A 12523-nucleotide genomic window follows, 5' to 3' on the forward strand; every position below is an offset into this window, starting at 1 on the left:
CCAGGTAGAGAAAGTAGGAGCAGGGAGAGTGCGTGCCAGGCCTGGAACAAAGCCTATTTCTGGGTGCTGCCCTCCCACAGCTCCATATCAATGAGACCAGCCTAAGTGGCCACATATGAATCCCGCAGCTCACTGGAACAGAGTGGGAACTTGTAACCTACGAGTGATTAGGAAAAAAAAAAAATTGCAGTGGCAGTTGATTCTCTCTTGGGAACTTGAACATGGGGAAAATGGATCCATTCATTGTGGGGAGTTAAGGGGGAAGGAGGTGACATTAGCAGTACACAATGAGCATGTGTAAGAAGCACACGTTTGAAGGAACCCGGTTGATTGTTAGAGAACAAATGTCTAGATGGGTGGCCCAAGACAGGCGCAGACAGGCTGCGTGTTTCTTGATGCAAACTTCCTACTGCTTGCTGTCAGTGGAGTGCAACTCTATTCCTTGCTACCAAACCTGCCTGGAGTGTGAAGAACTTGTGTGGTTTGTGAGGCTGAGATGTAGGGTTTGTGTCAGGGGCAGGAAAGGGGTGGTGACAAAAACAGGAGAGGCTGGAGTAAGCAGGATCTTACACCCCACATTCAGGAGGAAGAGTCAGTAAAGGGATTTTAGGCAGGGAAGGGATACGTTTGGAAAGACTGCATGGCTGCTGGGAGATGGTATAGGGCAGAAGCAGGAGACTGGGAGGCTGGTGGGAGGACAAAGTCCAAGTGAAAAAATTATAGTGTCCTCAGCCAGAAGAGAGAAGGTACATACTGGCAGACTCCAGAATCCTTTTAAGAGCTGGGAAAGACCAGACTTAGAAGCCGGGGAAAGAGGTAAGGTCTTGACTTACTATGGGGTAAACCAACTGCTTGACACTTCAGCCAGCAAGCTGCTCATGGGCCAGCATATCCAACCCTCCCCAGTGGCCCCACTGGCCATTTTAATCACCACCGAGGACACTAAGGTCCAGATGGATCAGTATTAGGCACCCCAGACCAGCTTTTTGGTGGGCAGAAGGGCTGGGATATCTTCATGAGAAAACACAAATCATCCCATCTCAGAGCAGGTTGGGATCCAATCTCTTTATTGTCAGGGTCCCCTCCCTGTGGCCCCCCGCCAAACCTATAGAAAAAACCCAAGCCTGGGAGTGTCCTGGGGAGGGGAGGCAGTGTGGGGAAACTCCTGTGCTCTACCCTCTGGCCTGGGCAGTGCAGACAGGGAGGGCTCATGGGGAAGGAGTAGGCCAGTAACTCCACTTGCAGAGGATATGGCACTGGCTGGGATGCGTTGGGGGAGGAGGCACCTGCTGCCAGCTTTCCTCTGGTACCCGCTGGGGGGTGGCATCCAGGGTTGGGTGCCCGGCTTGAGGCCTGGGGCAGCGATGCCCTTCACCTGCTGGTGGCCATTGCTCCTGTCAGGCTGAGAGAGAGAGAGACAAAGAAGAGACTAAGGCCGAGAGGAAGAGACCCTGGTGCTAATAACAGGGGTAGGGAAGAAAGGATAGAATGATGTCTGGAGACAGAGATACTCTTGCACTCTGGCTGTGGCCTCATAATTTCCTGGCCATGGAACCTTGGGCAAGTCTCACCTGCTCTTTGAACCTCCATTTCCTCACCTGAGCCCATGTAACTCACCTGTGAACTATTTTAACAAGCTTTGGCAAGCATCAGGCACAAACGGGTGTAGCAGGATGGCTGGATATGGAGGTTTGTTTGCATTCCAGACAAAACAAACCAAGAAGTTCCGAAAGAAGACTGCAGCATATGTAGAATTTTCTAAAGTTCTTCTTGGGGCCTTTGCTGGTGGGATACCTTACTACAGCATAAATGTGTCATCTATCCAGACACCTCCCTGGGAACACTGGTGTTTGAGACCTTTCTCCACCCAAGGCACCCCAAAGGAATGGGTCAGAGTAGGCAGAGCTAGGTGTGGCCTGGCTTTCCTTCAAGGTAGGGCAGAGTAGATGGTAAACAGTGGCCAGAGAGTGGGCTTTGAAGCCTAACACCACCGGGCTGAAATCCAGGCTCCACCAATTACTACCTTATCTCCCTGCCCCCGTTAGTGTCTGTTTCCACATCTATTATATTGGTACAATCATCAGCTTGTGGGACTGAAGATGAACTCAGAGAAAGCAGGTGTAGCTCCTGTCATACAGGGCATTTCCTCCCCATGAAAGAATCAAATCCCAGCCCCTAAGCCTGACACATACGGTCCTTCACAATCACCCCCTGATGCTAAGCAGAGTCCTCTACCAACTAGCCAGGCACTGCAGCCACAGGAGGCTCTTGGCCTCACCACATACCAAAGACTGTCACAGCTCTGTACGGCTAAGGCCATTCCCTTGGTGTGGAACATTGCTCCCTCAATCACTAGCAGGCTCAGCTACACATCATCTCTTCCATGACCTGGCCTCGCTCTATTGTTATCCTGCTCACACTAGGTGGTAATGGCTCATATCTTCCTCTACCAGACTAGGAGCTCCTCAAGGGCAGAGACAGGCAACACGGCTGAGTGTGCTGAGGGAAGGAACCGTTGCTAGGCGGGCCCAGCTGGCCCATCTACGGCACCTGCTTCCCCAGCATGGCAAGCCCTAGGAATGAAGGGGTGTGATGGGACGGCTAGATATGGAAGGGACTTCATTCTTGGGCACAGTCAGTGCTACCAGGCCAGGTATGCTTCATGACACTTCCTGCACAATCCAGGGAAAAAGCAACAACCTCCACTTCACTGCTTCCCCACCCTCTGCCCATCAGGACAGGACCCCTGTACCTGCTTACTGCAAGGCCCCATCATCCGCGTCTGTGTCCTGGCTGTGTTCCTGATAGGGAGGAGGTAAGAGAGACCACACATCACTCACTGCAGCTCTGAGTCCTGCCCTGAGCCATCTGTCCAGAAAAACTTCAGGGTCCAGAGAGCATCTAGAGGACACAGTCAGAAGAGGCAGGAACAGCCAAGGGGAATGACTATGGGACCAGCCAACAAAGCTGGCTTGGAAGCTTGTGAGGGTGGTCTGAGGAGTGAAGAGTGTTCTGGGAGTCGCAGGAGCCCCATTTCTGTGCATAGACAGCCTGCATCGGAGAAGGCTGAAAGCCTTAGAGACTGGTGAGCTCCCCATCTCTGGCGGCATCTAAGTCTTTGTTAGGGCCTTTATGGACACTGCTATGCCTGAGCAAATAAGATGAAGGATCAGGCTACACTGAGAGATGAGTTGGGCATAAGGCAGACCTCCTAACTGTCACGGCCATGAGCCCATCTGTTCTCATGATAGAACCTAGCAGTGCTGAAAAGGAGAAAGCTGCAGACCCAGCAAGTCAGTCTAGACTCCAACCCTGGTTCAGTCCCTATGAGCTGATTCCCTAAGCACGCCACTCAGTCTTTGAGTCTCGGTTTCCTCACAGAGTAAAATGTGGGAACAGAATACTCTGCATAGTACAGGGCTCTTGTTAAGGTTATGTGAAGTTAGAGAGTGTGTTCTGGGTCTTGGTGCTCAATGAGAGTTCATTAAGTAAATGAGCAGCAAGTACACAACCCATATCCCACAGACTCAGAGTTTGGTCTACCCTCCCATTCAACATAAGCTCCTTGTCAAATGGCCTCCCGCCCTCAGCCTGAATAGTTCTAGTAATAGGTGGGGAGCTCACTCCCTTATGAGACAGCTTTTGCTTCGTGCTTGAGCAGCAACGGCTTTTAGAAAATCCTCATGTGAAGGTGACACCCACTTCCTGGGTGTGGCCTCCACAAGCCACCCCAGCCCTACTCTGAAGCTCTGCAGGCCATTTGTGCTCTCTTATGTCCAAATCTCCCCTTCTCCAACTCATGTGGAAACTGGAGGCCAGAATGCACCCTGCACTTAGGGGAGGTCTGCCCTAGGCCTCAGTGGGACTTCTGATGGTGTCTGAGATAGGCAAGTGCCCCCTGCTCATTCTTCCCTCTTTCCCCCAGGACCGTTAGAACCCCTGGGAAGGAGAGAAGAGGAAGTTCACAGTGGGGGCAACCAGCTCAGGCTGCCCGTTGCCCTGTTGGTCTCCTGAGAGTAGGAGCGCAGTCAAGTCCCAGTCGTGCCCCTGGCCAGGCCCTCACCAGCTCTTCCTCGCTGTGTGTCAGCAGCCCCTCCTCATCGCCGTCACCTCGGGTCCGTGCTTCTCCCTGGGGCAGGCCTGCCTCAGAAGTCGTGTTCTCTTGGGGGGCTGGTGGCCGGCTGCCGCTACCGCCACCACCGCCGCCACCGCCGCCGCCACCGCTGCCGCCACCGCCACCACCACCGCCGCTGGCACCACCTCCATCACCCTTCTTCTTGCCATCTTGAGGGGAAGGGGTGGAGGAGGGGAGAATAAAACTCAGCCTGGGGCAGCTGTCTAGGGCAGCACCTTAGCAGAAGCTGGCCTCAGCATGGTGAGTGCAGGTGGCTCGGGATCTGCAGGGCCACCCTAGCTCCTCTCTCCCATGTATTATTTCCCCATGCTCTGCCCTGTGCCCTGGTGGCGGAGGTGGGTGAGAATCCTCAGAGGCTGACCTGGATTGGCCTTTTGCTCCGCAGCGATCTGCTCCAAGCGGCTCAGCAGGGCATCGATATTGGACTTGATCTGTGTCAGCTCCGTCTTGATGGCCTGCAGCTCACTGCTCTTTACTGGGAGTGGAGGGGGGACAGGGCTGTCATCTATGGGGCTGGAGGCTTGACAGTAGCACAAAACCTCAGCCCTGTTCTTTCAACCAGGAAAGCAGTTATTATTATTTTTTTCCCTACTCAGGGAAAAGGCCTCCTCCTTAGACTACCTGGCATCCATCCCTACAATGACAGTGAACACTTCTGAACCTGGCTTTCTTTTCTCCCGATATCTCAACTCTGAAAGGGACCCAGGAAAGACAGGAGCACAGGTGTGTATGTGTGGTGTGCTCTTCTGTGCGCACCTGAGTAAGAACATGTCTTCTGCAATCTGAATTCCTGCATGCTTAGTTAAGCAGTATGTGTGTACCAGAGTGAATGTGGAGTAGTGGGCCTGTGTAGACCCGTCCTTATCCTTCCTAGAGGAAAGATGGCATCATTTCTTCACTGGGCACCATATCCAGCACTGGACCCTCTGTACCCTACCCAACCCACCCCCTCCTCCTAAAACAGCTGTCTCCTCACAGAAATGCATGAAAATACGTGATTGTGTCAGAGCAGCAGAATTGTGGAAGATTTTTTCTTTTATCTATTTTCCAATATAAAAAAAAAGTCATTCTATTATTTTGCTAATGATAAAAAAAGATGATACAGTTACTCACACTTGATCTTGGCTGAGCTGGTGGTGACGGCTGTGGAGCGGGCAAAGAGCTTGACAGGTATGTTAGTTTTGACACGCCGGACCAAAGGGACTGTGACCCGGGGTCGCTTCACAGGGACTGCCCTGGGCACTGGCACCGGCGACAGACGGCCCCGGTAGTCGAAGAGCCTGTGAGGGCAGATGGGCCAGAGGCTGCAGCATGGCTTGTGGCCACCAGGCAGGTATTGCAGCTCCAGCTCCAAATGTGTGTGGCTGGTGAGGGGCTGGGAGGCCTGCACTAAACACAACTCTGCAGGCTCCCAGCTAGCCCTGGAGTGAAGAGGAAGGGCTTTCCGGACCCTGATGGCTGTTGGGATCCTCACGACCTCACTACAACCTCTCCAACCATCCAGGCCAAGTAAGGGCAGGCAAGGCAGCAGGTGGTAGTGGTTATACCCCATTCAAAAGAGGAGACATCCCTGGGTCCCCTGACAACCAGGCCTGCTCTATTACATGACCTGACTTCTGCTTGGTCAACTGCCACCTCTGCTCCGAGTCTGCAACTCTCAAAGCAGCACAAATCCCCAGCTAGGAATAGAGAGGTATGGGAGTGGGGGTCAACTGAGCCTGCCTAAGCCTCAGTTTCCCCATATGCCAAATGAGGACGGCTACCCAAATTCAGTGTCCACCCAAGGGTACAGCATGAAAGAATTCGGTTAAAAACACACTTTAGAATGTGTTAATAGATGAAAGGTCAGGGTACTGAGACCCTCAGCTCACGAGCCCATGACCTCAGAGGCATAAGACTAAAGTCTAAGCGCTTTCCTTACTTGACCTCCTTAATCACCACACCCTTCATGCTCCATTCCAGAGACAAAGGCCAGGGGCCTGGGACAGTATCAAGGTCAGGCAGCTCAATCAGACCCCCCAAGGCTCCCAGGCTGTGCATTGCTCCCAACCAAAGTCATCTCCCAGCCCTCTCCCGGAAGGCTTCCTTTCCAGCTGACCAGGCAGAAACTGAGTAGGCTGAGAAGCAGTCTTTCCCACATCTGCTGCTACCACCTTTTTCAGGGAATTGCGGCCGTAGGGGGTATACTCCATATCATTTTTCCTGACAACAGCCAGGAAATCTGTCACCACTGGGCCAAAGCCCCATTCCTTGGGGCTCCTTTGTTCAGGGAGCCCCTCCCTGGAGGTGGTGATGGCTGCAGATGGAGAGTCTCTGGGAATGGATCCAATCCCAGACCCTGCATTTCTGCCCCCAAGGGGAGGGGACGGCTCTGGCCTTGGTCAGAATCACTGAACCACAGAATCCCAGAGCTGGAGGAGCCTGGAGAGATCACTTGGTGCAAGCCCATTTCACAAACTGGGAAGGGAATTTGCCCAAGGTCACACAATCCATTCAGTGGCAGAGCTGAGATTAGCACCTAAATCTTCCGACTCCCAGGATATTTCCCACTCCACCACACAGTCTCCTGAAACCATTCACAGGGGGTCGGGGGTGAGGGTCAGGGTGGACGACTGATGCTCAGAGAGGCACTGTTCTTCTTGGGCTGCCTGGGGTGGGCTAAGATGGACAGAGGGAGAGAAGCAGGTAGGAGGAGAGATTTGAGTTAGTCTCTACCATGATTTCTACTCAAGAATGTGGCTAGTGCTGTTGTAGTGGGAGCCCACAGCCTCCGGGCTGGAGTCTGGGTAAGGCTTGGGAGTAGAGGGTAAGCCACAGCCCATCAGGGACTAATCAGACTTCCAAACGGCTGCTGGCCTCTTGTCTCTAAATATAAACCCAAGAGGCTTAGACTGAGCTCTGGGGTTCCTACCAGCTGCTTGGGTACCTCACAGAGGGAAAGGCTCAAACTCTCTGCAACCAGCGCTGTACCCTGTTGTGTATTCCAACTGGCCACATTTATACAGCTCTTGGCTGTACAGTCTCCTTGAGTCTCACCCAAGGACAAAAAGGAAAAAGGGTAGTTAGCGAGGTAGACAGTGTGCTATGGCAGTAGGAGCTCTGGCCTGAGTATCTGCAGAACAGGACCCCAGTCTCAGCTCTGCCACTGACTGGTGGAGCAACCCTAGGCAAACCTCTGGGCTTTGGTTCTCATTTGGAGAACTGAGTGGGCTGCACCAACAATCTCTCAGGACCCTTCCAGCTTGGCTGTTTCACGCCTGGGCACGCCCCTCCCCTGCTCACCTGTCGTAGAAGTCGTCCCGGTAGTAATCATAGTCAAAGATGTAGCCACTGGGGAAACAAAGGGGAGAGGGCTGGAGCTTAGGGACGGCCACTCAGCCCACTTTCCACAGGCCCTCATCTCCAAACACCTCCCCAAGTTCTAGACTCAGCACACTGTCACACCAGCATTTACTCCCTCTGTGGAAAGAGAGAGCCATCCCACCCAGACAGACAGACAGACAGCCCCACCTGTATATGGCAGATGCTGCTCTCTTTAGCCCCTTGGGTCTGTCAGGCTTAGGCTCTCCAGCCATGTTGATGTCTGTGTGGAGGGAGAAGGCAGAGTTGGAATGCTAGCATGACAGTAGTGTGCCCACACCCATCACCCTCATGCACACACACAGCAATTCATGTGCTTACATGGTATACACATGGATTCTGCTCACTGATGGCGCCAACAAAGGTCTTCACACATCTAGTCTTCAAACATTAGATTCATATCCAGATATCACATGGATATGCCTGTTTACATGTCCGTACACTTTCAGATCCATCCATACACGCTCATAAACATGTCCTCCCCCATCCCCCCCACCCACACACGTCGAGTATTCCTATATGCATAACACTTCAAGTACATGGGAACACATACATAGAGCCACCCTCACACACATTCACATATCCAGGTAAGAAAGTCACACACAGGTAATGTGTACCCTCAAGTACACTCAGTATAGACAACTACCCACATGCAAATGAGCCAATGCACATTCACATGGATGTTCTACCAAACACCTTCATGCCTAGAATAATGCTTACTACATGCAAAGGTCTCAATAAATACCTGGTAAATATATGCGTATCTGCTAACACATTCAAATACATTCTCTCTCACACACACACTACACCTATACATACAAAGGTATGCGTCCACATATCTCCACATGTTCAGTCAATCCATACACTTCTTGTTCAGGAAAAAAACACATATAGATACCCCTTTTCAAACATACACATATACACAGGAGTAAATGCACAAACATGAACACTGTACATACTTCGAGACCACTAGCATAGTCATATCACATGGACGTGACACCAAAGCCAAGCGTATTCGCATTGTCCTTGCGCTCCCAGACCCTCCTGCTCGCTCTCAGAAAGGGTTCTAACCTAAGGGATCTGTACCCGGTGTAACAGGCTGTTCTAGGCCATTCTGGTCTCTTTCTCTGGAGAATCTGCATTTTAACTGGAACTGTAAAGCGTGTCACTAACAAGCTCTGAGAAAGCAGAGATAGGTCAGAAGTGTTTTCCAGAAGCTTCTAAAATTCTTCCCTATAGGGATTAATTTCATAACTACTTAACCATACCTTATAAATTTATAAAATCTCAGAGGAGTGGTAGTGGTGAGAGAAACAGAGAAGGGGGTTGAGAACTGAAGAGAGATAGCAGCTACTCTAGAGAATACTAGGAGAATATAGTGGAGAGAGGCTTACCCAGGGTCTGCCCGGCCAGCACCCGCCCATTCTCTCCCAGCACAGCTGCCCGGGCATGGCGCTCGTTGGAGTACTGAACAAAGGCATAGCCCTTGTGCACAGAACAGCCGGCCACACGGCCATACTTAGAGAAGATGGTCTCCACATCTGACTTCTTCACCAGAGCTGTGTTGAGGTTTCCAATGAACACTCGAGAGTTGATAGACTTGGGGTCATTCTTGTTGGTTACGTTGCTTGCCTGCATCTTCAAGGACATGGTGCCTACCTGAAGAGAGAGAGCCTCTGTGAAGCTGGGTCCCTGGGCTGGGCTCAAGGACTGCCCACAGCCCATATCCTGGATAAATGAATTGCCTCTTACCTTCCTTAACCCTTATAGCATCCAGCTTACCTGTTTCTGCATCTTGTTTTCTTGTCATGTTACCAAGAGTTGCCACATACTGGCTGCTGACCTCATGCCAGGTGCTTTACATATATCCCCTCATTTGGTACTCACATGATATGCAGAACCACAACATTTTACAAGGGAGAAATCTCACATTCAGAGAGGCCACGATGCTAGTGAATGGCAGGGCTGGGATCTGACCCCCTCATCTGCTTGACTCTAATTCTTCTAAGTCTACTTCTTTAATGCTCATCTCAAATGTTATTCAAGATCTAAATTTGAAGATCTTCAATGTAGAACCATGGTCACATGGTATTTGCAAGTGATGTTTACTCTAGACCACCACATGATAAAAACTGCAGGGTCCGGGCGTGGTGGCTCACACCTGTAATCCCAGCACTCTGGAGGCCCAGACAGGTGCATCACCTGACAGGTGCATCAGGAGTTTGAAACCAGCCTGGCAAACATGGTGAAACCCTGTCTCTACTAAAAACACAAAAAATTAGCCAGGCGTGGTGGCGGGCACCTATAATCCCAGCCACTTGGGAGGCTGAGGCAGGAAAATCGCTTGAACCCGGGAAGCAGAGGTTGCAGTGAGCTGAGATTGTGCCACTGCACTCCAGCCTGGGTGACAGAGCGAGACTCTGTCTCAAAAAGTAAAACAAAGAAAAGAAAACAAAACTGCTTAGTCTGATCCAGACACAGAACTGTCTGGATTGCTACCAGCCATTTTGAAAAGCCTGATATGGTTTGAATTTGTGTCCGTGCCCAAATCTCATGTCTAATTGTAATCCCCAGTGTTGGAGGTGGGGCCTGGTGGGAGGTGACTGGATCATGGTGACTGAAATCATGGATTTCCCCCTCGGTGCTCCTCTCGTGATAGTGAGTGAGTGCTTGTAAGATCTGGTTATTTAGAAGAGTGTAGTACCTCCCACTGTCTCTTTTCCTCCTGCCCTGGCCATATGAAGACGTGTCTACTTCCCCTTCTCCTTCCACTACAATTGTAAATTTCCTGAGGCCTCCTGAGAAGCAGAGGCCTGTACAGCCTGCAGAACTGTGAGCCAATTAAACTTTTCATTATAAATTACCCAATCTCAGGTATTTCTTTATAACAGTGCAAGAATGGACTAATACAAAGCCTCGCCAAGTACTCACTGTGGGCTAAGGGTGGCATACAATACTGAATAATCCCAAGATCCCACAAGTGAATGTCGTGATTACTCATATTTTACCAGAAATTAATTGACAAGTTCATTAACTTACTAGTAAGGAGCATTCAAACTCAGGTCAGTCCGTCCCTAAAGTCTATTTCTTTCAACTTTTATCATTTTGCTTCCCAGAGCTAAAGCCAATTCAGATACCACAGAAAGTCAGCACATTCACCTGAGAATTACTTTTAATAAATTTATTTTTTAGTTACCCATATTAATACTAACTCATTCAAATATTTTTCTGTTTGGCTTAGACATAACACTGCACCTACCCTTTGCTCTCTATATTCTGGTCAGGTCTTTTACCCCAAAGGGCTGTACAAATTTTTCCCTCACAGTTTATGGCTAGGCATAGGCACCACGGGGAAAGGGAAAAGGAGAGAAACTCAGTTTCAGTAGGAAAAGCCTAAGTTAAGCCTTGGCATTCGCGGTTCCCGGCCCAGTCTTCTGCTCATGGGTGTAGGTTGATGCCGCTCCCTTTTGGAACCCTCCTATCTCAATAACCTAACCTTAGGACCATTTCAGGTGATAGAAGACTCCAAAGAGCATATATAAAAACTTTCATCAGTCTGCCAGCCTACTTACCTAATATGTTGGGGGATTTTCTTTTCAGTGAACTGGAAAAAATAAATCTGTATCTCTTATCCCACTAGGGGATAAGAGACTTTTCTCCTAAATCCTCCCTGCCTGGAAGCTGACATGTTCTGACCAGCAGGTGGTACTGTTTACAAGGAAATCATAGGCTGGACCTGAGCCCAACTTGGGAAGAAACTGCTCCTGGGGTTAGGCTTACCTAATGGATATAGGAGTCAGGAGTGCATTATCTCAGATAAAGAAAAGGGGCTGAGAGGGTCCCATCACTGCTACTGATGAAGGGGCTGGTTCCAGCTTTGGAACTGACTTGGAAAGAGACAGACTCTGGTTAGTTTACCTGTGGTTCTACTCATCTACACTTATTAGGCAGTGAGGGACACAAAGAATAACACACTGTGCATAGCATACGAGGCAGGAAATGCTCAATGCTTGTTGTTCCCATGGGCTTGCCATTCCTCACAGTTCTCGCTGACAATCCCTCTCCTACATGGATGCCAAGCCATTCAAGGGTTAATTCTTTGTCTATCCATGGGTATACAAGAAGTTAATAGGGCCCCTGTATGGGCATCAGATGATTCTCTCCTAGGTAGTTCAGCTCAAAGGGCTACAGTTTTGGCCCAGGGAGAAGCCACCTGCTTTGCCTAGAGGGAGTCAACCAAGCCTGGGGTGTGGATGGAGACAGAGTGACCTCTACTGGGAGCCACAAGCATCACTGAGCAGGAAGCATTTGCTGAACAGCTGTTCATGGTATTGTGACAAGATCAGTACTCACCTCCCTGACTGGCGAGCCAAGTTTTTAAGGTTTGGCTCTGCCAGTCTTTTCTCTCATTCCCTGGGGTTTGGAATGATGCACATAAAAGGACTTTGCAAACCCTAAAGTCCTTCACAAGATCTTGTAATTACACTGGCTTGCACCTCTTTATTCCAATACTGCCATCTGCAAGCCCCATTCTAGATGAGGGCAAAGGTCAGAGTGGAACTCATTCTGTATAATGCCAAGGAGGGGCAGCCAGAAGCCATGGCATATGAACATCAGTTTTCTGATCTGTAGAGGAGAGACTTGGGAAGTGTATGTATGTGGTTGCAAGTGCTGCTCTGGGTGAGAAGTCTGCAGTTAAAAGGAGAAATGCTCACCTATGGCATGCTCCAGGCACCCAACCTCTGAGCTCCTCGTCTCAACAGCCCCCTATCCACTTTCATGCCCTGCACACTCCTCTGGAAGCAGGATGCGCAGGATGTGCTACTGTTGTGTGGACTCCCTCAGCCCAAAGAGACAGGTATCTATGGGGGTGTGGAAAGGCTTGAGTGACCACACACATGTTGATGAGGCTCCTCTAAATGAGGAATAGAATTGGGAAAGGGAATGAAAAGGAGGTGGGGCCAGACTAGGTCTCCCTGAACTGCCAGGTTCAGGTACAGAATCCTAACGAGTCCAAGAATTCTAAAT

General features: G+C 50.3%; 1 protein-coding gene across 5 annotated transcripts in view; it reads right to left on the minus strand.

Annotated features, from left to right (window-relative positions):
• Positions 1 to 1050: 1050 nt before the first annotated feature.
• Positions 1051 to 12523, minus strand: part of LOC105496229 (RALY heterogeneous nuclear ribonucleoprotein) — an 87487-nt gene continuing 76014 nt past the window's right edge. For 2 of the 5 annotated variants that reach the window (XM_011766426.3, XM_071079494.1), the window contains exons 3-10: positions 8890 to 9154; positions 7646 to 7718; positions 7418 to 7465; positions 5249 to 5415; positions 4497 to 4610; positions 4064 to 4284; positions 2753 to 2801; positions 1051 to 1402 (exon numbers count right to left, since the gene is read on the minus strand). In XM_011766426.3, coding sequence (XP_011764728.2) covers positions 2757 to 2801; positions 4064 to 4284; positions 4497 to 4610; positions 5249 to 5415; positions 7418 to 7465; positions 7646 to 7718; positions 8890 to 9145 — 924 coding nt within the window. In that variant the 5' untranslated portion in view covers positions 9146 to 9154 and the 3' untranslated portion in view covers positions 1051 to 1402; positions 2753 to 2756. Of the gene's footprint in view, positions 1403 to 2752; positions 2802 to 4063; positions 4285 to 4496; positions 4611 to 5248; positions 5416 to 7417; positions 7466 to 7645; positions 7719 to 8889; positions 9155 to 12210; positions 12493 to 12523 lie in introns of those variants that run through there. The other 3 variants (XM_011766427.3, XM_071079495.1, XM_011766429.3) reach the window with 3 other exon arrangements.

This window comes from Macaca nemestrina, chromosome 15 (assembly GCF_043159975.1).
Source record: "Macaca nemestrina isolate mMacNem1 chromosome 15, mMacNem.hap1, whole genome shotgun sequence".
Taxonomy (NCBI): domain Eukaryota; kingdom Metazoa; phylum Chordata; class Mammalia; order Primates; family Cercopithecidae; genus Macaca; species Macaca nemestrina.